Genomic DNA, 20,950 nt, shown 5'->3' with positions numbered 1-20,950 from the left:
GGTTCATCAGTTGAATCCTCGATTGCTCCGATATTTTCCATATGATATATGTCAAGACGATCATTTATGTCAGATGCTCTTGATGTCTTTCTCCTCACGCCTCTTGATGTCTTTCTCCTCACTTCTGTAGTGCTCCTTCCTTTTCACTTCTATAGTTATAGTAAAATGCCTTGCCATGGTGCCATGATATCTTTTGGTTTTGACAACCATGTAGTTCAACATTCAATTAAACGCATTTCGAGAAGCTATAATTTTAGCAACGAGTTTTCAAATGCTTAGGATACTGATACATATTGAGAGGCCTTAATTTTGCAGCCATATATACGCATAACCAAACTTTCTTTTTAAGCCTTAATTAACTCTTAATTAACTTGAAACTTTCCTTGAGTCATGACATTGCAAAAAAATAAAATAAAAACTAACACCCAAACTGGGACACAAACCATCCTATTAGTGCCTCTAGCCTGCCTCCCCACTCTCGACCTTCCCACTTTCTACCTCCCTCCATTTCTCTTTGGTCAAGAATCCTTTCCTTGCCTCCCCACTACCGGCGACCGGACTGCCCAGTCCCATGCCTTCCAGTCGCTAGCCACGACGAGCGCCTTCTCCCCACCGCTGCCGCCATTACCTATCCCTGGTGGCACGCCCATGTTCTTCTCCGCCGCTTGTCGTTGGTTATGGCACTCGAGGGAGGAGGCTCGCAGTAGGCCCACAACCCAACGCTTGGCGCCATGGAAGAGTGACAGACCTTGTCTCTTGTCTCAACCGTATATGTGGTACACATGTAATCATCTGCATATGTTTAGCATAGGTTAATCGGTGACCCCACAGAAGTGAAAGTATTACAATATGATAATTAAATAAGTCAAACCTATAAGTATATGCCATGTAAATGAAAATTATCCATTGTCACCAACTGATTTTAAACAGAATCTCATAATACTGAGAGAAGACATTATAGTTTGAGGTGACGATGCAAATATCCATTGTCATGCATATACAGGGAGGCCTTGCAGTATTTGCAACGTAAATTTCAGGGAGGCGAACATGCCTTTCTCTCGTAGCATCAGAGAAATTAAATTCCTGGAAAGAGAGAAAAAATCAAGTACAGTTAGGTAGCAAACAACCAGTTTACAACCCCCGAAAAAAAGCTCACAAATTGTCCATCCATGTCCTTACGAACATACATTTTTGTCCAACTGAGTTCTAGATTGATGAATACCAAAAAATTGCTTCAAAATGCACATTGTCTTTCCAGACAAAAAGCAAACTATTTTCCAAAGATCCATCATTGTCATTTATACTGTATCGTGAGGATCCAAATCCTTGTCGAATGCGCACAAGTCTTCGACATAGACGTATCATCAGGAAACCTTTCTCAAATAATGGGAGGCATGCAACTTTTGATGAGGAAGAGAACTGATGCAATCAGTATTATTGTCCACCAGATCACAAGAAAATTCCATCCTTGCAATATCTTCCAAAAAGGCCCCTACCATTTGAAGTGCTTATAGTCTTTGAGGCTAGTCAGCGTAGCTAGGTACTGTTGATGGAATTCTTCAAAGGTTACGGTGATATACAATCTGGCCAGATCTTTTCGTCAGCGGGAGTTGCCACATGTGTTGGATTTGGTGGACGACGGTGATGGTGCGCATGATGGCGTGCTCCGGCTGCCCTGCCGGTAAAGGAAGCATTGGCAGTAGGGTGCTTGCTCAGGGTGAAAGCTCCGCTTGACTTGGTCGGTGCCGGCGATGGCGACGCCCTAGGGCGCCATTACCCTTCTTGGAGGCATCGTTGTGGAGCTCCTACCTCTACTACCTTCGAGGTTTCGTGCCCTCCGGGTGAAAACCCAATCTCTTGCCTTGGTCGGAGCGGGCGATGGCGGCGGGCTCGTCGCTTCCCTTCTTGGAGGTGTCATCTTTGGAGGGCATGACCTTCTCTCGGCGAGGGTGGTTTGTTTGCTGGGCTGCGTTGCCTTGCAGTCTGCGTTGGAGGATGCCGAGGCGGCGGCCTCGGGTAGGTGGCTGTGAGTAGGGCGGCGGCCCTGGAAGGCGGTGCGGCATCATCTCTATGGTGCGGGGATGCGGCTTGTCACGGCTTGGGTGGCAACCCTGGCCGTGTGGGCGGCATGGCAGTCGGCTCGGTCGGACGCGTCTTGGAGGGGACGGTCCGACGTTATGTCGGGGCGGCGGCCCCGGATGAGTTGGTGTGATGCCCGTGGTCTGCAGCTGTTTGCCCTGTGCAGCTTGGGTTGCGGGTGGACGGTTCGTGCGGCGTTGCAGCTCCAGAGCGAGCGGTGGTACGTCGGGGCGACAACCCCAGAAGGTGGTGGTCTTGGTGGACGTGCAGGGCGCGACGGAGCAGCGGTGTGTCGGAGCGGAGGCTCCGAATGTTCGTCATCTTCGAGGGTGCTTGACCTTGGGTCGCGTGGGCGATAAGGTTTCTCTCGACTGTGGGCTTGGGTGGCAACGACAATGGTGCTGAGCTTGGTTTGGTTGCTGCAAGACCGTGTTAGTCGGCTCCATCCCGGCGTGTCCGAATGTCTCTGTCCCGGCCTCCTCTTGGTGTGAAGTCGAATGTGCCTTTGGGTGGTGTACAATGACCTTCGAGGGGCGGTCCGGCGGTGAAGGTCCTTTTCGGCGCAGGTCTTGTGCATCTCCTCTCTGGGGCTCGTCGTCAGAATCTAAGCTACCGACCTTTTCTTGGGGAGCCATCTATTTGGCATATGCCAACTTGAGCTTCGCGTTTGTGTAGCTTCCGTGGATAGCCAGGGTGGCTCGGTGTACCCTTCGCGGCACTGTGTGGGTGGGTGTGGGCTTGGCCCTGTCTTTGTCGGTTTTCGCCCGATTTTCTCCTAAAAACCGGGCACCTTCTGCTTAATTAATGGATGAAGCAAAGCTCTACTCCTAATGCTCAAGACAGATAGCAATCGCTTATACATTACACTTATCTTCACTTATGTGATAGGAATCCGTGAAAAATAAACCAGGAGAATGTGTATCAGAAATAATAGTTATGTCATTTCATGACATAACCACAAGGTCTAGTAAATCTCTACACCATACTGAGTACAGTTTGAAGTTTCTACAAGCAGTTTTCACTATACATCAGTTCATGTTACTGTATAGCCATTCCCACTCGATGGGAACTTGGGAAGCACAAAACAAGAACAACTCATAGAGGGCCACCTAGAAGTCAAGTAATCCCCAACTATTTAGTCACATGGCAATTCACTCATGACAATCTAGTAGAAGAAAAAAAAACTTAAGTTGTTGCAATATAATTTATCATGATGTTCCATAGTGAAATACCAACTAAAGAAAAAAAATCCATACAATGTAGGCACTAACTATCATCACCGGATCAGTGGTCGGAGAGAGTCAGGGAGAGCGGAAAAGATCTTAATACAGACCTCGCCGTCCTGCCGAGGCGCTACCTGCACGTTCTCTATCACCAGCAGCTTGTTCGCCTCATAGGCCAGCGCTGCTGCGCCCACCCACTCGAGATCAAACCAAGCATGAATTGAACCATCCGTCACTGACCTCAAGACTGGCAAGCTCTCAGCAAATACAACCTCTGGAGGAAATAATTACAGTATTACACATTATGATCAACATCCTTCAACAATACAATCATATCTACGATACATTCAGGAAAGGAATGCATATATACACCATTAGCTAGCTCATTAAGTTAAGGGTACATATTTGTTGCCCCGAGATGCTATTAGCCTCCATTTCATATCACAGAAATATGAATTTGAAACAGAATTTAGGGTATCTCTCAAACATAGTAGGAACAATAGATACCTTGATCATCAGCTGGTCCAAAAGCATTATCAAATTTTTTCCCTTTAAATTTAGATTCCCTTTTTCTTCCTGCCCATTGTGTTCCCATTCTTGATGAACCCTGACGAAAATTGAACCTAAACAGATTTTAAAAACAAAGAAAAGTAAATAGGGACGAGATGAGGAGCATACCCTGATGGACCTAAACTCTGTAGGATGCGATGTCCACTGAAATCCACTGAAATCCAGATTCACCGATGGGATACCAATTAGTCAAGGAATCCTGCTGAGGCACTGTTAACTGCATTCTTATTCAGAAATTGAAGTAGCACATCATCTGTGAAATAAAGTACGAGTAGCAAGGTTAAATTACTTTTTAAATCCACAGAGAAAAATGTAAACATATGAACGGGAATGTTGCATCGATGCAGCGATCAACATGACAACTGAGCAAAAAGACAGATCGTAGGCGCATAATAATTCTAAAGAATAAATCCGTCTAGGTCAGTACATGGATTGAGGAAGAAGGGAAAAGCTCATCACTGCGTTATACTCCGTCCTTGACCCACTATTCGTTGGTGCACTCACCTGGAGATACGTGGAGCCAGGCCACACCTAGATCCAGTACAGGAGTAGGCGCAATCCAGGTCAAGGCTATGGCGGCGCGTCGTGGATTTCAGCGGGACATCGGCGCCGGTGGATTCAAGGACGGCGGCGGCGGTGAAATCTGCGGGAAGGGCAGCGCAGGCGTGAAGGGATGGGGACGGGGCGGATCCGGGCGCTAGAGGTTGGTGGGAGAGCTGAATGAAACTCGCCCAACTCTGCCGAGACTCCTCCTGTGGGCGATTATCCACACCCAACTTTCTCCTCATCTGCGGCTCCTCGCCCCTCTCCCGGCGGGTCTCAAGGCGGTGGCTGCTGGGCGTTAACGGGCGTGGGACGGTGGGGACGGCGGCGACGACCATAGACGAACTCGCCTTGTGACGGCTTGTAGTTGTCGTTTTCGAGATCGCACGCCTTATCTGTTACATCGACTTCGTCCTTGTTCATGCGAGCCGCGCCGCCCGTCGTGGAGATCGATCGATTTTCTAGATGATCGAGCCACGCCGCCCGTCGTCGAGATCGATCGAGTCCTAAATGATCAAGCGTTTAACATAGGGGTTAGGTTGATCTTGACGACTCTAGGGAGGTGACATTTTTCGTGGAGAATGTATGCTTCTTTCTCGGCTAAAATCATGGAGTTGGCCTGATGTGTTTTTTTTTTTTTGGAATGTATGTCCGTAGTTTGGTGGGAGGGTAAAATGGTCAGAAGAAAATATGTAGGACGAAATCTTTGACCGGAGGAAACAGAACCAGTTCCTCCTTTTTAGATAGTAGAGAAATGTATGTCCGTAGTTTGGTGGGAGGGTAAAATGGTCAGAAGAAAATATGTAGGACGAAATCTTTGACCGGAGGAAACAGAACCAGTTCCTCCTTTTTAGATAGTAGAGATAGAGATACCCCCTCTACCGGTCAGTTTCCACACGGACATGTATGAAAAAAAATCCAAACAAAAGGGAAACAATTAATTGAGATTCCTAATGCATGACCCTAATGATTCCTTAGATTTAGGAAGCATTGTTTTTCTTTCCTTAATAGTAAAACCTGCTGGCTGCACATATATGGAGAGTCAACCAGTGAGATTTATTGGATTTGTTATGTTTATTTAGAAAGTTATCGATTTCCCTCATTTTACTCCGATCTCAAATCGTTAAGCCAGGGGGTCTTATATAATGAATACTCTTGCGCTAATTTCCGTGCCAAAAAACTATAGACACTGTAGAATGGAACGGAGGGAATACTATATTAGCACTAATAGACCTACATACATGTTTATATAGTTTGAACTTCTAATTTCATTTGCAAATAAGCATGGTTTTTCATAGACTTCATGCTTTTATATATATGAAGATCATCTCTAATGTCCGCAGCACCGCGTGGGGAATCAACTAGTTATAGATACGTTTGCAACGTATCAGCGCTCCTACCTAGCGGTAGCCGCGGCAGGGTCGCTGCAGTCTCTCCCTCGCATCAGTCCGGCAGGCACGTGGTTACTTTTGGTGATGGGGTTGCTAAGAGCATCTCCATCAGTGCTCCAAATAGAGCTCCCAATAGCTCTATTGGAATTATAGTGAGAGAAAGCCTCTGCACCGGCGCTCCCCAAAAAGAGTCGGCATGTTTTGGAGCCCCATAAAAGCACCGACACTTTCGAAAGGATCCCTATTGACGTGGGCATTACCCTTCGGCTAACCAATGTTGCCCTTTCCCGTATTTCCTAGTCGGAGGCCCATGAAGGTACCGATGGCAAGGTGGGCCACTAGGACGGTGCAACGGAAGATTCCTTGAAGTACAAGACGCGAAAGGAGCCGAACAAGGAAAGTTTAAAGATAGATCTAGTGTAAACCTAATCGTACTCGATTATACCTCTTGAGACCTGGCTTACTATATAAAGACCAGGAGAGGGGCTGTCGAGAGACACAACCAATCTTAGCGATCTTAGCCAACAGAAGCTTAGAGCTAGGTTACCCTAGTACTTAGCCATCTCGACGAGATCTCAGCCGAACTATTCGGCACCCCATTGTAACCCATTATCATCATAATCAAGAACAGACAGGCAGGACGTAAGGGTTTTACCTCATCGAGGGCCCCAAACCTGGGTAAATCGTCTCCCCGCTTGTCTGTGAACCGATGTCTCGTGTCAGCTTGCAGGATTCCATCAACCCTAAGCCCCTATCGGAGGGCATTGCCGAGGAGCACCCTCGACAATTGGCGCCGTCTGTGGGAACCCTGTCGGCACAAGATCGGTCATCGGCAGATCTAATCATGGCACCGGCGACTTCACCGGCAACTTCATCAGCAACTTCATCTACACCGTCATCGCCAAACCTGGGAAGCCCGATTCGGTTCGGCTCCTATGAGTTCACCCCGCACAGCGATTCCTCCCGCTCAAACTTCTCAGATCTACAAGGAAACACGGAGATGACCTTCGGCAGCGTTCACTACAACGTCAACGCGGAAGGAATCCTTCGACTGCTGGAATCGCCCACTTCCAGATCGACAAGTCCAAGCGCGTCATCATCACTCGACCTTTCGGCTGGAATGACAGGCTCGACGAGTTCGCCCGCGCCCTCAACTCCCCGTTCTGTGTCGTCCATGTCGGTAGGATCCGACGATCCCACATCTTCGGAGTTAACTTCGTACTACTGCTTGAACTGCGACACCAGGCACGGGCTGGGATCGAGCGACACGCCGTTCATCTGCAATGCCCAGTATTCATCGGGAGAGGACAGTATTGACAGCATCTTCCAAGGAACCACCCGAAGAACGGCACACCACCAGGTTTATGTCGCCAATAACACGGGAAACACAAGGCACAGAGGAGACGGAGACCATACTCCTTGTTCCAGTAGACAGGCGAGTTTCGAAAACAGCGCCAGTAACCACGACAGCGACTACACCATCGCGGACGAGGAGTGGGCAGCTGCCAGGGCAGCAGTACTCAACAACACACCGCTCCCCGCAGGAACCTCGGTTGGAACCCTCAATGCTTATCGCTCTATACTAGAGAAAAACCGGGAGCACCTGTCGAAAGAGCAAGCCACCCTCGAGAGACGCCTATCTGCGGCAGATCAATCCAGCGAACGATGAAGGGGCTCGCAAGGGAGCGCCTCTCCAAACACTCAGGGGGCAGGCAAACACCGGTCGAGGCTATCCAGGCTTTCGGAAGATGACGCTAGAGAAATCACGTCAAACCTGACCAAGTCCTTTATAACTACGGACACCGCAGGCATACCACGGCCGAAAACCGTTGCAGGAGCAACAGCCAACCTCGCTGCGTACCTCATCAACCAGCGCCCTGAAGGATCCATGGCTCAAGCTCATCGCGGCGCCCTGGAAAGTCTCGCGATATTAGGAAATAATCTAGTTCCGCAAAAGGAAAAGACTACGGTGCATGCCAGTTGACGAGGGAATACCTCAGCAATGCCTACGTATTTTAGACTAGGGTTTTCGGGAAGAGCGATGATGGAGATTCCGGGGACGAGATTAGGCACACGACGTACCCAGCTTCGGGTCCCCTCGGTGGAGGATCCTTACGTGCTGCTAGCAATCCACTATATGAACACAAGTATCTTTACAGGGTGCCGCCATCGGCGTAGCTATGTTGTCTATCTCTATGTTTATCTCTTGGCCTCCCTATTTCGGGTGCCCTGGCTAGCTTTATATATGCAACCATCCTAGGGTTTTACAAGAGTCCTAGTCGACTACTTCTTCGGGTTGCCTTGTTGGGCCTTCTCCATATTGGGTCTTCTCCATATTGGGCTGAGCCAGGTATACTAATAATGGGTACCCGAAGGGTATGCCCATGTCACCAGTGGTTCAAAACATCATGCGAAAGATGCACGGGATGAAATCACTCAGAGCAGGATCGACAAAGCAAGGCGACGACGCGCCACTAGGAAGGACAACGATAGTGATTCTTCGGATGAGGATCAGGAGTACGACGGTGAACTCAGGGGAGCCGACTGTTTAAGCTACAAAATCCGCGAGACGATGCCGCCCAAAAAGTTCAAGCCCACTCCTACCGACGCTGCCAAATACGATGGGCAGCAGGAACCAAGATCTTGGATAGACGACTACCTGCAGACCGTGATTCTGCATAAGGGGAACCAGATAGCAGCAATGCAGTGCTTGCAGCTTTACCTGAAGGATTCAGCGCGAGCCTGGCTAAGGGGGCTGCCGAAGGGTTCCATTAAATCATGGGACGACCTAGTAGACGCCTTCGTTGCCAATTTCCAATCAACATACAAGAGACCCGTCGGAATTGAAGAGTTACGAAACTGCCAGCAAAAGCAGAAAGAGTCGATGCGCTCATACATCGGGAGATTCACCAAACTCCTAAACGCTGCCGAAGATGTATCTGTCGACAGAGCAATCAACGCTTTCAGCGATGGCGTCCGACGTGAAAGTTACATAGAAGAACTCGGACGGAAAAAGCCAAAAACCATAATCAAGTTAATGGAAATCGCCAACAGCTGGGCTGAGGGTGAGGACAATGTGCGAAGGCCACGACAGCGCAGTGATGACGAAGACGATGACCAGCCGAAGCACGACTCGGGTGGCCGAAGGGATCGTCACAAGAGAAGGAAGAACCGCAACTATGACGACAACAACCTGGTAGCCGCAGGGTACTCTGATCGGCAGGATGATCGATATGACGATAGAAGAGACGATCGGCAGGACGGTAATTGGAACAACTCGGGGAACCGCGACAATTATAAACCACGACAGCAGAGGACTCCCGAATTGCCCTACGTTGAGCAGATCAATGCCCCCTATTACCTGCACTCGTATGTCGATTCTAAGGACGGCAAAACGAAGTCGAGTCACCTGCTCAGGGACTGTCGGCAGTTCCTTGACATGCACAAACTCATCCAGCAGTCAGGCCAGCAGCAGCTACCACCACCACCCCCACCTCCACCGCAGCATCAAATCCAGCAGGCTCAACCTCACCAACCCAACGAGGCGTTTCCACCTCCACGGGGGCAGATGAGCATGATCCATAGGACAGGTGTCTCGAGAAGAGAGATGAAGAAGCTCACCCGAGAGTTTAACCTGGCAGAAAGCATCATGGCGAACATCCCCGAGTACGTCGAGTGGTCCTCTCAGAACATTACGTTCAGTCGAGCAGACCACCCGATGACCATACCAAAACCAGGACACGCTGCCTTAGTAGTCGAGGCACAAATCGGGGGGTTCAAGATGAGCAAAGTCTTCATGGATGGTGGAAGCGGGTTAAACCTGATATTCGTCGACACAATCAAAAGCATGGGGATCACCATGGGGATGCTAGAAGAAACAGACACTTGCTTCCATGGGATCCTTCCAACCACACCGGGCTACTCTCTTGGCAAAGTTTACCTGAACGTCGTCTTTGGCAAAACCGACAATTTCAGGAAGGAGAAGATCGAGTTTGAAGTAGTGAACTGGGAGTCACAGTATCACGCTATACTCGGGAGACCAACTTATGCCAAGTTCATGGTTGTGCCGCACTATGCATATCTCAAGCTGAAAATGCCTAGGAACAACGGAACAAACATCACAGTCTATGGAAGTTTCTCACGCTCGGACAATTGTGATCGCGACTTTCAGAGGATTGCTGCGAAGTTCGGGTAACAACAAGAAATCGTCGACCCCCTGCCCAAGTTGACGTTACGAGAAATCAAGGAAGAAAAAGATGTCAGGGAAACGAAGAAGAAGCCAGTTGACCTTGCTCTTAAAGCTTCGGTAGCAAAAGCTTCGGCAGAAAAGGCTTCGGCAGCACAAGGTGCGGCAGTTGATGGCACAGAAGGCATAGAAGACAGCAAGACGCTGGCAACCATTGCCCAGACCCCTGGTGAAATCAACAATGCTGCAGCAACCACTAACGTGGTGAAAAAGCCAGAAGATGAGAAGAACCCCTTCCTTGCTTAAGCAATTTATTAGCGCTTAATTTTTCCCTTATTTTAAACAGGGCCTTCCTTTTTTCGCCCTCTAGTCTCGTGCTTACATTATTAATGAGAACTTAAAGCTTCAATCCTTTGTTCAGCATTGCAGTAATTCAAAAAACGTCTAAAGCTGCATCACTATCCAACAAAGTACGTGGCAGAAGATCGTGCTCCAAAAAGAAAAGCCTCTACGAGTGCTAAAAGATACAAAGCAAACAAGGATGTTAATCCTTCCCTCTGCTATAGATGCCTCTACGAGTGCCGAAAATAGCAAGAGTTTTGGAAATACACACAACCCACGTTCGATATTTTACTTATGGAAATATTAAAGAACAACGGGCTCATCGGCAGAATCATTGCACCCGAAAAATTCGGGAGTGACTGTCGAAACATACATCGGTTGAAAGCAAAGTTGCACATACAACGGGTTTAGCAAGACCTGCAACACGAGCTGATCACTCAAACGTTTGCTGACCAACGAATACGAAAAAAACGCTTAAACAGACAATTAAGATTTGTTCCCTCAAAAATTGCCAACGGCAACAACATGGTAAAAGTACATACACATGTATCTACCAAATAAAAAGTTTCGGCTTAACACTCGGATGAAGTAGCCAAAATAACATATTTACAAAATAACCCTAATCCCAGAAGTTACCCTTGCGGAGTTTCTCTTTCTTCAGGTACCTTCGAATACTCCTCGAGCTTGTCGACAACTATATTGGCAGGCAGCAATACCTTCGGATACAGAGTATCCAAGTCACCAACCGCGTTGGCAATGGCAAGCAGATTTGCCGAGGGATAACGTGCAAGCACAAGGGCAAGTGCAAACCTGGCCCCTGCGAAAACTTGAGCTCGCACCAAGTCTCGAATCTTCTTGGCATTTCCGAACTCAGACATCAAAGTCAGCAGCGTAGGAGGAAGTGCGTTCAAAGGGAACATCGTCTTCCAAACCACCCTCATAGCTTTGTAGCACTTGTCGAAGAAATGGTGGACTTGCTGAACACGATCCTGAAATAGTGCGACAGCCGAAGCCTTCGAGTGTTCCCGCCAGAAAATCTCTTCGGCTGAGGACGGCTGGGTTAAAGCGTGCACACGCCCGTGAATCCGTTTATTCTCTTCCGCGCGGTTCAGAGCTATGACTGGCAAAGGAATAAATAGAGGATCAGACAAGGCGTTGTTGACAAAAGGGCACAGGGATCAAGAAACTTACAGTTCAAACTCTCGGTAGCTTTATGCAGCTCAGTAAGAGCGTACCGCTCCACTTCGGCTGCAATCTCGCTCTTCTTATTGACAATAGCAGCTAAGGCATAAGTGCTGCGCAGGTCCTTTTCCATCTGAGTGATCCGATCCTTCATACGCTGGATCCGATCACCTTCAGGAAGAGCACCCGAAGAGTCGTCGACAAATGAGGGCACTGGGAAAACCTGTAGGAAACAGCGTTAAAAGGAATGATGGATATGGTCAAGTTGAGCACCCGAAGTAACTCCCATCGGGAGAAGTGCAAGTAAAAATATCATAATAAAGGTGTGCTAGCAACATTGCTAGCACGGAGTTTATTACAAACATAAGTTTTGCAGCAAAACAATGTTTCACATCAGCTCGAAGATAAGTTTGTTACAAAAATCAAGGGGCTTGGGTCTGAGTCGATAAACTGGGTCCAGCCGATGACTTCCTTGACGAAACTAGCTCAAGGAGCTGGCGAGCGCAAGTAAGGGCAGACGATTTAAAGGCGCTTAAGTCAACAAATTGCCCGTCTTGCTCTTTCGGCACCTCCTTAGTCATTTCTTCGATGTCACCCTTAAAGCCGTAACCCATCATAAGCTGGAAGGCAAGGAGGGCACCATAGGTGCGTGAAGTACGCTTGAATACCTCGATAACCTCCTTGGTGTCAACCGCGAATGCATCGATCAGCTGCCCCAGGGTTTTGTCCTGCTTGATCTTGGGGGAAATCATCAAGTGCATCCGCGCCAGGGCACCTTTTCCCTTTTCAAGAAGCTCCCGCGTAAGCTGGTGGGAGGCGAGAGCCATCGACACACCATTTGCCGGAGAGTTGTTTGGAACTTTGTCCAAGGCAGCAGCAGGAATGTTGGCGGCTTCTGCAAGAAAATGAATTGGAAAAGATCATTGATAAAGGAACGAATCCATAAGAGTAATAATCGACAAAGATGTATGAAAGAGCTTACCAAGTAGAGCCAAAGAAGATTGACGAAGGAGCTCATCCTTTTCAGCTGCCCGAGCTTCCTCCTCTTTTCGCCTCTCCTTCAGTTTGCCCAGCTCCTCTTTCAGGGAGTCGACCTCCTGGCGAGCCGTGGCAGCCTTTTTGATGGCGCCATCCAACTTCGAAGAGGAAGATTTAACTTCCTCCTGCAGTCGAACTTTGTCCGCTTCCAGAGAGGTAAATTGAGAGGCAAAGGCCTCCAAAGAAGATATAACACCTCGCAGATCCTTAAGGAAAAAAAGAATCGTTAGACAAGGCACAGTTCAAGAAATTCACGTTGTATTCAACAAGGACTTACATAAGGAGGAGTCGTGGTGGCGGCGGGAACATCTTTCCCCTTGGAAAGGGAAGAAGCAGTTGATGCCTGAGCTGCGGGAGCTACCTTGGGAGCCGATGCTTCGGAAGCGGCAACAGCCGGCAGAATAGCATCAGATCTGGCTTTCTTAGACGGAGGCTCAGCAAAACCTTCGTCCCTACAAAAAGGAAATGGTCGACAGAAGTTATGAAAAGAATGCAAGAAACAAGGGTACAAAATATAGCAAAAAGGAAGAAGTTACTTACATATCAAGGAGATCGTCTTCATCGGCAAAGCCGCCGGTTGATCTCTTCACGGGTGAAGCCCTGGTCTCCTCCACAGCTGCATTAACAAAGGCATCACGATCAGCGTTATCATCACGCACTGATCCCTCTGTGTCGCAAGCGTCATCGGCTGAGGGAGGAAGTTCGGTGTGAACAGTTTCAGAATCTATTGGATCATCGTGATCGCTCTCTGGGCCTGTATGCTCGACAGTGTGAAAATCAATGGGTATTGAAGAGCCTCTTCCCTCAGAAGTATCGTTTGGCGAATCGTGCGAATCTCCAGGGACTATAGGGATCTGTCGAAAAGAAAAATGAATAAGAACAATGGTAATTATGTTGACTAAGTAAAAGTAACGTGATAAGAATTTGAAAAGGGAAAGTTACCTCTGGTGGCGGATGATCGGCATCAAGAGGAGTGTAAGAAGATGTCAATGGGATCGAGTCTTCTTGACTAAAGAAAGTAAGGCGACGGACTTCATCGAGCAGTTCCTTTTCCGACAGTTCGGCAGCATTAATCCTGGTCTCATCCTTTGGACCTGAATACAACCACATCGGACGAACTCTGGCCATGACTGGTTGGACTCGACCTTTCAGAAACACTGCTGCCACCTCTGTGCCGACCATGGTTTGGCCATCGGCCTCTTTGATTCGAAGAAAATTGGCAAATAATTCATCGGCTGCTACTCTTTCTTCGGGTGAGAGAATGTTCTTCCAGGAATTCTTAGGCTTGGCTTCAAGGACGTCGGCAAAGCAAGGAAGCTGGGATTCGGGTGACAAGGAATCCTTGACGTAAAACCATTTCAATCTCCACCCTTGCACAGATTCTCTCATTGGGAAATTGAAGTAATTAGCATCCGAACGAGCTACAAACCCCACCCCTCCGGTGACAAAGGATCCATTACTACTGCTATATCTCTTCACATAGAAGATCTTTTTCCACAACCCAAAATGAGGTTTGATGCCCAGAAATGCCTCGCAAAGGGTGATGAACACAGCAACATGGAGGATTGAGTTGGGAGTGAGTTGCCATAATTGGATCTCGTAAGTTCGCAAGAGATGGAGGAGGAATTCATGAGCGGGGAGCGAAAGACCCCGATATAGGAATGACAAGAACATCACGGTAAAGCCAGCAGGGGGATTAGGCCGAGAAATCGCACCTGGAAAGATCACATTCCCCTCGTCAGAGGAGATTAATCCCACGCTTCGGGATCTCTTCTCGTCACGCTTGGTGACGGTTGATACTATCCAATCTCCGGGCTTGGCCACCGAACTTGGCGACGCTGGCGGCGCCGGAGCTGGGGGAGGAGCGTTCGGAGCGCTCCCCTTCGGAAGAGAAGAGGAGGACTTGGCGGCGGCGCCTCCGCTAGTGGAACTGGCGGCGGCGGTAAGATTCTTCGTCTTCACCATTGCGAGATCTGGGAAGAATCGAGAAAGCGGTGGTGGCGGCGCAGCAGTTGTGAAAGGGAGAAGAAGAAGAACGAACAAGAAGAAGCTACGGAAAATGTGGGAGAAGATTAGGGATTCTCGCCCTTTGGAGATTTTAAGGAGAACTTGGGAGCTGTGTAGGCACGTGTCGCTGCTACCGGTTCTTTCAGTGGATCTTTAATAGAAAATATTGCAGGAATCGAGGAGGCGCCTTGGTGACTGTGCGAAAAGGACCAGACAAAGAAAGAATAGGCCCAGCAGGTTACGTCCCGTCAGTCAAAATCAAGGTATTATTAAAACGTCATCAATGACGTCATGAGAAATGCTCAAAGCATTCGAAGGAATGAAAAGGTATCGGATGATCAACTTGAGTCTACGCACGGATTGCCAGCATCCGCACCTAGACTCGGGGGCTACTCCCACCGGGAGCGCTGGACGCGCACCCGACAGAATGAAGATTTGAAGAAAAAAGGCCTTGAAAGGAAGTAATAATTGTTCGACTCGAGTCTGCACCCGGTTGCAAGCACCCGTGCCAAGACTCGGGGGCTACTCCCATCGGGAGCGCTGGGCGCGTACCCGATAGTCCTTTTTCGCACTCCAGGATCATGCCCGGGGACTTGATTCTGTGTAGGGTAACGTTGTTTTGCCATCGGCAGTTAATCAGCAAAAGTTGGGCACGTTACTCATTATCCCTTGCATGAGGAAAATATATCGGATGACCTATGAAGACTTGAAGAAAAAAGGTCGACAGAGAAAAATGTTCGAGTGGTACAACTTGAGTCTACGCACGGATTGCAAGCATCCGTACCTAGACTCGGGGGCTACTCCCATCGGGAGCGCTGACGCGCACCCGATAGAAGAAGATGATGCAGACAGAAGGAAAACAAGAACGACTGAGGAGAAGGACATCGGAGGAAGACATGCTTTAGTCTCTACCCGAACTACCTTCGGCTAGACACTCGGGGGCTACTGACATGGGCATTACCCTTCGGCTAACCAATGTTGCCCTATCCCGTATTTCCTAGTTGGAGGCTCATGAAGGTACCCGATGGCAAGGTGGGCCACTAGGACGGTGCAACGGAAGATTCCTTGAAGTACAAGACGCGGAAGGAGCCGAACAAGGAAAGTTTAAAGATAGATCTACTGTAAACCTAGTCGTACTCGATTATACCTCTTGAGACCTGGCTTCCTATATAAAGGCCATGAGAGGGGCTGTCGAGGGACACAACCAATCTTAGCGATCTTCACTACTAGGAAAAAGCCTATAGGTGGAGGCAAGTGGTGTCGGCGCACCACTTCGGACGTGCGCCGGTGGAAAGTGTTGCCGGCGCACCACTTTGCAGCCGCGCCCGCGATGGAGGGCTACTGCCGGCGCACCTACGGAAAAGCCGCGCCGGGGAAAAATCCTGGCATGGCCGCGGTCGATTCGGGCCAGGCCCAAGAATCATTGCCGGCGCACCAGCCCAGGTGTGCGCCGGCGGAAAATGCACTATTGCCGGCGCACCCCTGGGCTGGTGCGCCGGCAATGATTCTTGGGCCTGGCCCGGGGGTGATATAGCCGAAAGGGCTACGTGCTGCCGGCGCACCCATGCCCTGGTGCGCCGGCAGTAACCTGGGCAGTTATTTCTGCTCAACACCACTCCCCCACTACTCCACTCTCCACTCCTCCACACAAACCCGAGCCTTCTCCCAACCCAGCTCATTTTTGCCCATTTCTATCCCCAATTTCACCAATTTTACCAAACAAAATCATATTTTTTGAGCAAATCTTCCCTTCCTACATGCATCTCCCACATCCCCCTATGTAGATCTAGATCTACTATCCCGCATTGACCGCTCAATCTAGATCTAGATCTAGAAAGTCGGCTTCCATACGCCATTGTCGCGGCGCGTCGTCTCGATCTTATCGAAGAATATATCAAACAAATAGGTGATTAATGAACAAATTAAGGAAATGAAATCGACGTATGTTGGACATTTGAAGCAAAGCTCTCGTGTGTGGCATATATATATGTTGTGCTTGTGCTTGTGTGTGTGTTGGCGTTGAAAATGAGTTGCCAACGTTGCGCCGAAATGTTGATTCTTCAAGTTTCCGTTTCGGCACATTTCTGGCGCTCCTATGTCCTACCGTGTAGGAAGGTCATGCCGAAATTTTCCGTGAAAACTACCGACGGATGCATGGTTCTAATGAATTATGTAATCTTACCATGCAGGCGATAATGGTTATCGAGATGAGTGAAAGCATCGTGATGAGATATCTGAAACACGCGATCATCGACATGTATGAAAATAACCGCACGGAGGTATTGTGTCCGTGCCGGTGATGCAAACGAGGGAAATGGTTTGACCCGTATTCAGGCAAATTGCAGGGGCACCTGCTCACTAATGGTTTCATGCATGGACACACTCAATGGATGAGTGATGATGGCGCGGAGGTCAATGGGGCGACGGCGGCAGGTGGTAAAAATGGCCGGCAAGAAGGAGGGCATCATGATATTGATGACGATGAAGAGTTTGTCGCACAGGACGATAACCTTGACGACGACAATAACCTTGAAGACGACAATAACCTTGACGACGACGAAGAGGTGCCGCTAGCTTCAGTCGTGCGGGACCCTCATCTTCAAGATCTGCTTCTCGAAAAGACGAAAGGCGCCAAGCGGAAATCAAAGCTTGAGCAACTCGAGATAGACTCGAATACTCCGTTGTACGACTCAGGTCGCGGGTTGGGGGAGTCTCGCTTGAGAGTAGCTCTCGATGTGCTGCAGATGAAGGCGAAACACGGATGGACGGACACAAGCGTCGACGACATCCTGGAATACGTGAAAGATCTCCTTCCTGCCGGGAACACGTGTCCTGGTAGTCTAGCCGAGGCCAAGAGAATCACGTGCCCTCTCAACTTACCCCACGAAAAGTATCACGCCTGCATCAACGACTGTATCATGTATCGCAAGGAGCACATGGACAAGACCAAATGTCCTGTGTGTGAAGCTGAACGGTACAAGAAAGGGAAGAAGAAAGCTCCTCGGAAAGTTGTGTGGTACTTCCCGCTCGCCCCCCGGCTTCAACGGTTTTACGCGGACCGCAAGGAAGCAAAGCTCATGCGCTGGCACGCAGAAAGAAAGGAGGCAGTGTTGAATGATAAAGAGCGGATTGAGCACCCAGTGCTGACACACCCTTCGGATGCAAGCCAGTGGAAAGCATTAGACAATGAATTCGGAAGTTTTGGGGCAGATCCCAGAAACATCAGGTTGGGTGCGAGCACGGACGGATTCAATCCGTTCGGAAACCAGAGCAGCACACATAGCACATGGCCCGTGTTTGTATGGATCTACAACCTCCCGCCCTGGCTGTGCATGAAGAGGAAGTACATACTGATGAGTATGCTAATTCAAGGGCCGACACAGCCAGGAAACGATATCAACATGTATCTCGAACTATTAAAGGAGGAGCTTGAAACGTTGTGGGCGGAGGAAGGGGTAGATACATGGGACGCCGTCGCGGAAGAATATTTCCCTTTGAGAGCCGCGTTGATCACGACGGTGCCGGACTACCTCGGATACGGTTACATTTCGTGCCAGGGGGGCGATGGACACCAGGCATGTGTCGTGCATGGAAGAGACGATGTTTTTGCAGCTTGGTAAGGATCCCAGCTCTTCGAAAACAGTTTACATGGGGCATCGAAGGTGGCTACAGAAGACTGACCCGTGGAGAAAGCGTGGAGATCTGTTCGATGGTACAAATGAACCCGAGGACCTCCACGTAAGAAGAAGCGGCGAAGAGATCGATACATTACCGCAAGGTTGGAAGTAGTGCCCTGCGCCGGGAACGATTCGTCAAAAGCCTGGAGAGAAGAAGAAGAAAAGGAAACGACGCCGCTCATTGGTGTATGGAAAAGGAGGTCCGTGTTTTGGGACTTGCCGTACTGGAAAATTCTCGATACACCTCACTGCCTTGATGTCATGCATATTACAAAGAACGTGTGCGAGAGCTTGCTTGGCACTCTTCTCAACATGCCGGACCGGACCAAAGATGGGCCGAAAGCAAGACACGACCTGAAAGTTTTGGGCATCAGGGAAGAGCTTCAGATCCCGCCGGCCCAAGAGGGACAGTCGGAGGAGGAGGCGGACGGCGGTCAGAAGCGCAAAAGGATTAAGCAGCCAGACTATTACTGTCCCCCCTCCTGCTTCACTTTTAGTCCGGCCGAGGTCGATCAATTTTTCAATTGCCTTCTAGGAGTCAGAGTGCCCTTCGGTTACTCCGGGCTAATAGCGGATACATGGACCCCAAGAAACGAAACTTCAGCGGCATGAAGTCTCATGACTGTCACGTGATGATGACGCAGATTCTTCCGGTTGCAATCCGAGGTATAATGGATGACCATGTCCGTGCAACGCTGGATCGGGCTCTGTAACTTCTTCGACGTCATAACTCGGAAGTCGATAAGCGTGAAGAAACTCGCAAGGCTCCAGGAAGAGATCGTGGTGATCCTATGTGAGATGGAGATGTACTTCCCGCTTGCATTCTTTGACGTGATGGTCCATCTGTTGGTCCATATCATGGATGATATCGTCGATCTAGGGCCGGCATTCTTACACAACATGATGCCGTTTGAAAGAATGAATGGGGTCATTAAAGGATACGTTCGTAACAGGTCACATCCGGATGGAAGCATCGTACAGGGCTGGCTCACCGAAGAGTGCATCTCTTTCTGCACGAATTATCTAGACATCGAGGACCCTGTTGGTTTGCCTCAAAACAAGCACCTCCGCAGGTTCGAGGGAGTAGGCCACAAAAATGGAAGGAAGGAACTGCACGTGCACATGTCTGGTCGGAGTTCCGACTTTGACAGGGCCAACTTAGTAGCGCTACAACACATTGACTTGATCGATCCTTGGTTGAAAGAGCACAAAACCATGATAGAGAACAGTGGCAAGCCGATGATGACGGAAGCGAAATATATAGAGAGCACAACTCCTCTTTCGCGCGCTGGTTCAAAGACCACATTGATGCTAATCCCCCACCAATGGATTCTGACAAGGATAAACTAGTATTGGCCTTGTCACATGGCCCCGCGCCCAACATCATGACTTACCAAGCGTACGATATCAACGGGTACACATTCTACACGGAAGAAAAAGACAAGAACAGTGTTTACCAGAACTCAGGGGTAACGATGGATTCCTGGACGGGTGACGTAAAGACTAGATACTACGGAAGAATCGAGGAAATCTGGGAGCTTAGCTACGCTGGGGAGAAAGTGCCGATGTTCCGTATCAGATGGGCTAAGAGCGTCAGAAAAGAAGACCGGTATTTCACCACCATGTTTCTACCCGAAGCCAACAAATCAAAGTCCACGAACGCCACCGCGCAGAATGAGCCATGGGTACTGGCAGAACACGTGCACCAATGCTTCTTCATAACCGACCCATCCAGGCCTAGCCGTGTTATCGTGAGGAGAGGCAAGAGGACCATCGTCGGAATGGATGGAGTCGCCAACGAGGAAGACTTCGAAGGACAAGTCGGAGACCCAATGATGGAAGAATCCGAGGACGAAGACACAACATACACCACAAGAAGAAGCAGGACCACGCTACCGAGGTCAGGTCGACCCTTCAAAAGAAGAAGTCACGACACGGGGCTAAATTATTCAACGACGAGCAAGAAAAGCAAGAAGAAAGCGAAACACTCTTCTCAATCGATGATGTAAAACTTTATTTGCAATCTATAACTCATATTTTGTGTAATTCATAACTACTCATATGGTCATGGCCAATATTTTATGTATGACTAATTAATATTGTGTTGGTCAATATTTTGTGTATGTATAACTCTTTTTTTTGTAATGCATAATTAACTCATATTGCTTTGTTATTATCTTGAAAAGAGAAGGAAAAAAATAGTATAGGATTTGTGGGAAAAGAAAAGAAACATAAAAGAAAGTGAAAAGAAATAAAGAAATGAAGAAAAAGAAAATAAAAACAGAAAAGGAAGCAGCCAGGGCTGGGGGACAAGTCCCAGGTATAGCCGGACACCCCTTATTGCCGGCGCACTACCTGTTTGGTTCGCCGGGGTTATAGTTGTCCCCGGCGAACCAAACAGGTGGTGCGCCGGCAATAAGGGGTGTTCGGCTATACGTGGGACTTAACCGCAAGCGCGACTATCTTTCTCCTCCTTCCCCATTCACGAACCCTAGCTAGCTAACCGCGCCGCCGCCCTGCACCCGCCCCCGTGCCGCCGATAGGAGGAGAATGCCGCTGCAAGGAGGAGCAGGGCGTCACCTCCGAGAGGAGGAGCAGTCGACACCATCGCCGAGAGGAGGAGGCGTCGCTCGCGGGCCACTGTCGCCGAGAGGAGCGCGCTTAGCAGGCCGGGGACGTCGGCGCCACCGTCCTCCACCGTCCCCTCCACCA

General features: G+C 49.2%; 1 protein-coding gene across 5 annotated transcripts; it reads right to left on the bottom strand.

The window, feature by feature from the left end:
• Window positions 1-322: 322 nt before the first annotated feature.
• LOC127300435 (uncharacterized) lies at window positions 323-4,966 on the bottom strand. Of its 5 annotated transcripts, none has more exons than XR_011745181.1 (6): window positions 4,377-4,966; window positions 3,981-4,125; window positions 3,810-3,878; window positions 3,413-3,576; window positions 872-1,083; window positions 323-792 (listed from the first exon to the last, which is right to left on the bottom strand). XR_011745181.1 is itself a non-coding variant. In XM_071820126.1 (6 exons), the coding sequence occupies exons 3-5, from the start codon at window positions 3,895-3,897 to the stop codon at window positions 910-912; spliced, it is 426 nt and encodes a 141-aa protein (XP_071676227.1). In that variant the 5' UTR covers window position 3,898; window positions 3,981-4,125; window positions 4,377-4,964; the 3' UTR covers window positions 323-792; window positions 872-909. The 5 variants fall into 5 exon arrangements, 3 of the variants coding, with proteins under 3 accessions (XP_071676227.1, XP_071676226.1, XP_071676225.1); XM_071820126.1 differs by having other exon boundaries at window positions 3,810-3,898; window positions 4,377-4,964; XM_071820125.1 differs by having other exon boundaries at window positions 3,810-3,909; window positions 4,377-4,962.
• Window positions 4,967-20,950: the final 15,984 nt, after the last annotated feature.

Source organism: Lolium perenne, chromosome 5, assembly GCF_019359855.2.
Source record: "Lolium perenne isolate Kyuss_39 chromosome 5, Kyuss_2.0, whole genome shotgun sequence".
Taxonomy (NCBI): Eukaryota; Viridiplantae; Streptophyta; class Magnoliopsida; order Poales; family Poaceae; genus Lolium; species Lolium perenne.
The sequence above is the reverse complement of the archived record's forward strand: the minus strand, read 5'-3'. Positions and strand labels throughout refer to the sequence as shown.

What these genes read in the sequence shown, in the direction of transcription:
- LOC127300435 (XM_071820126.1), bottom strand. Translation starts at nt 3,897, where the DNA reads ATGGGAACACAATGGGCAGGAAGAAAAAGGGAATCTAAATTTAAAGGG. An exon ending in TGGACCAGCTGATGATCAAG is followed by an intron (nt 3,577 to 3,809) that starts GTATCTATTGTT and finishes TATTTCCTCCAG; the next exon opens with AGGTTGTATTTGCTGAGAGC. An exon ending in CGCCTCGGCAGGACGGCGAG is followed by an intron (nt 1,084 to 3,412) that starts GTCTGTATTAAG and finishes CTCTCTTTCCAG; the next exon opens with GAATTTAATTTCTCTGATGC.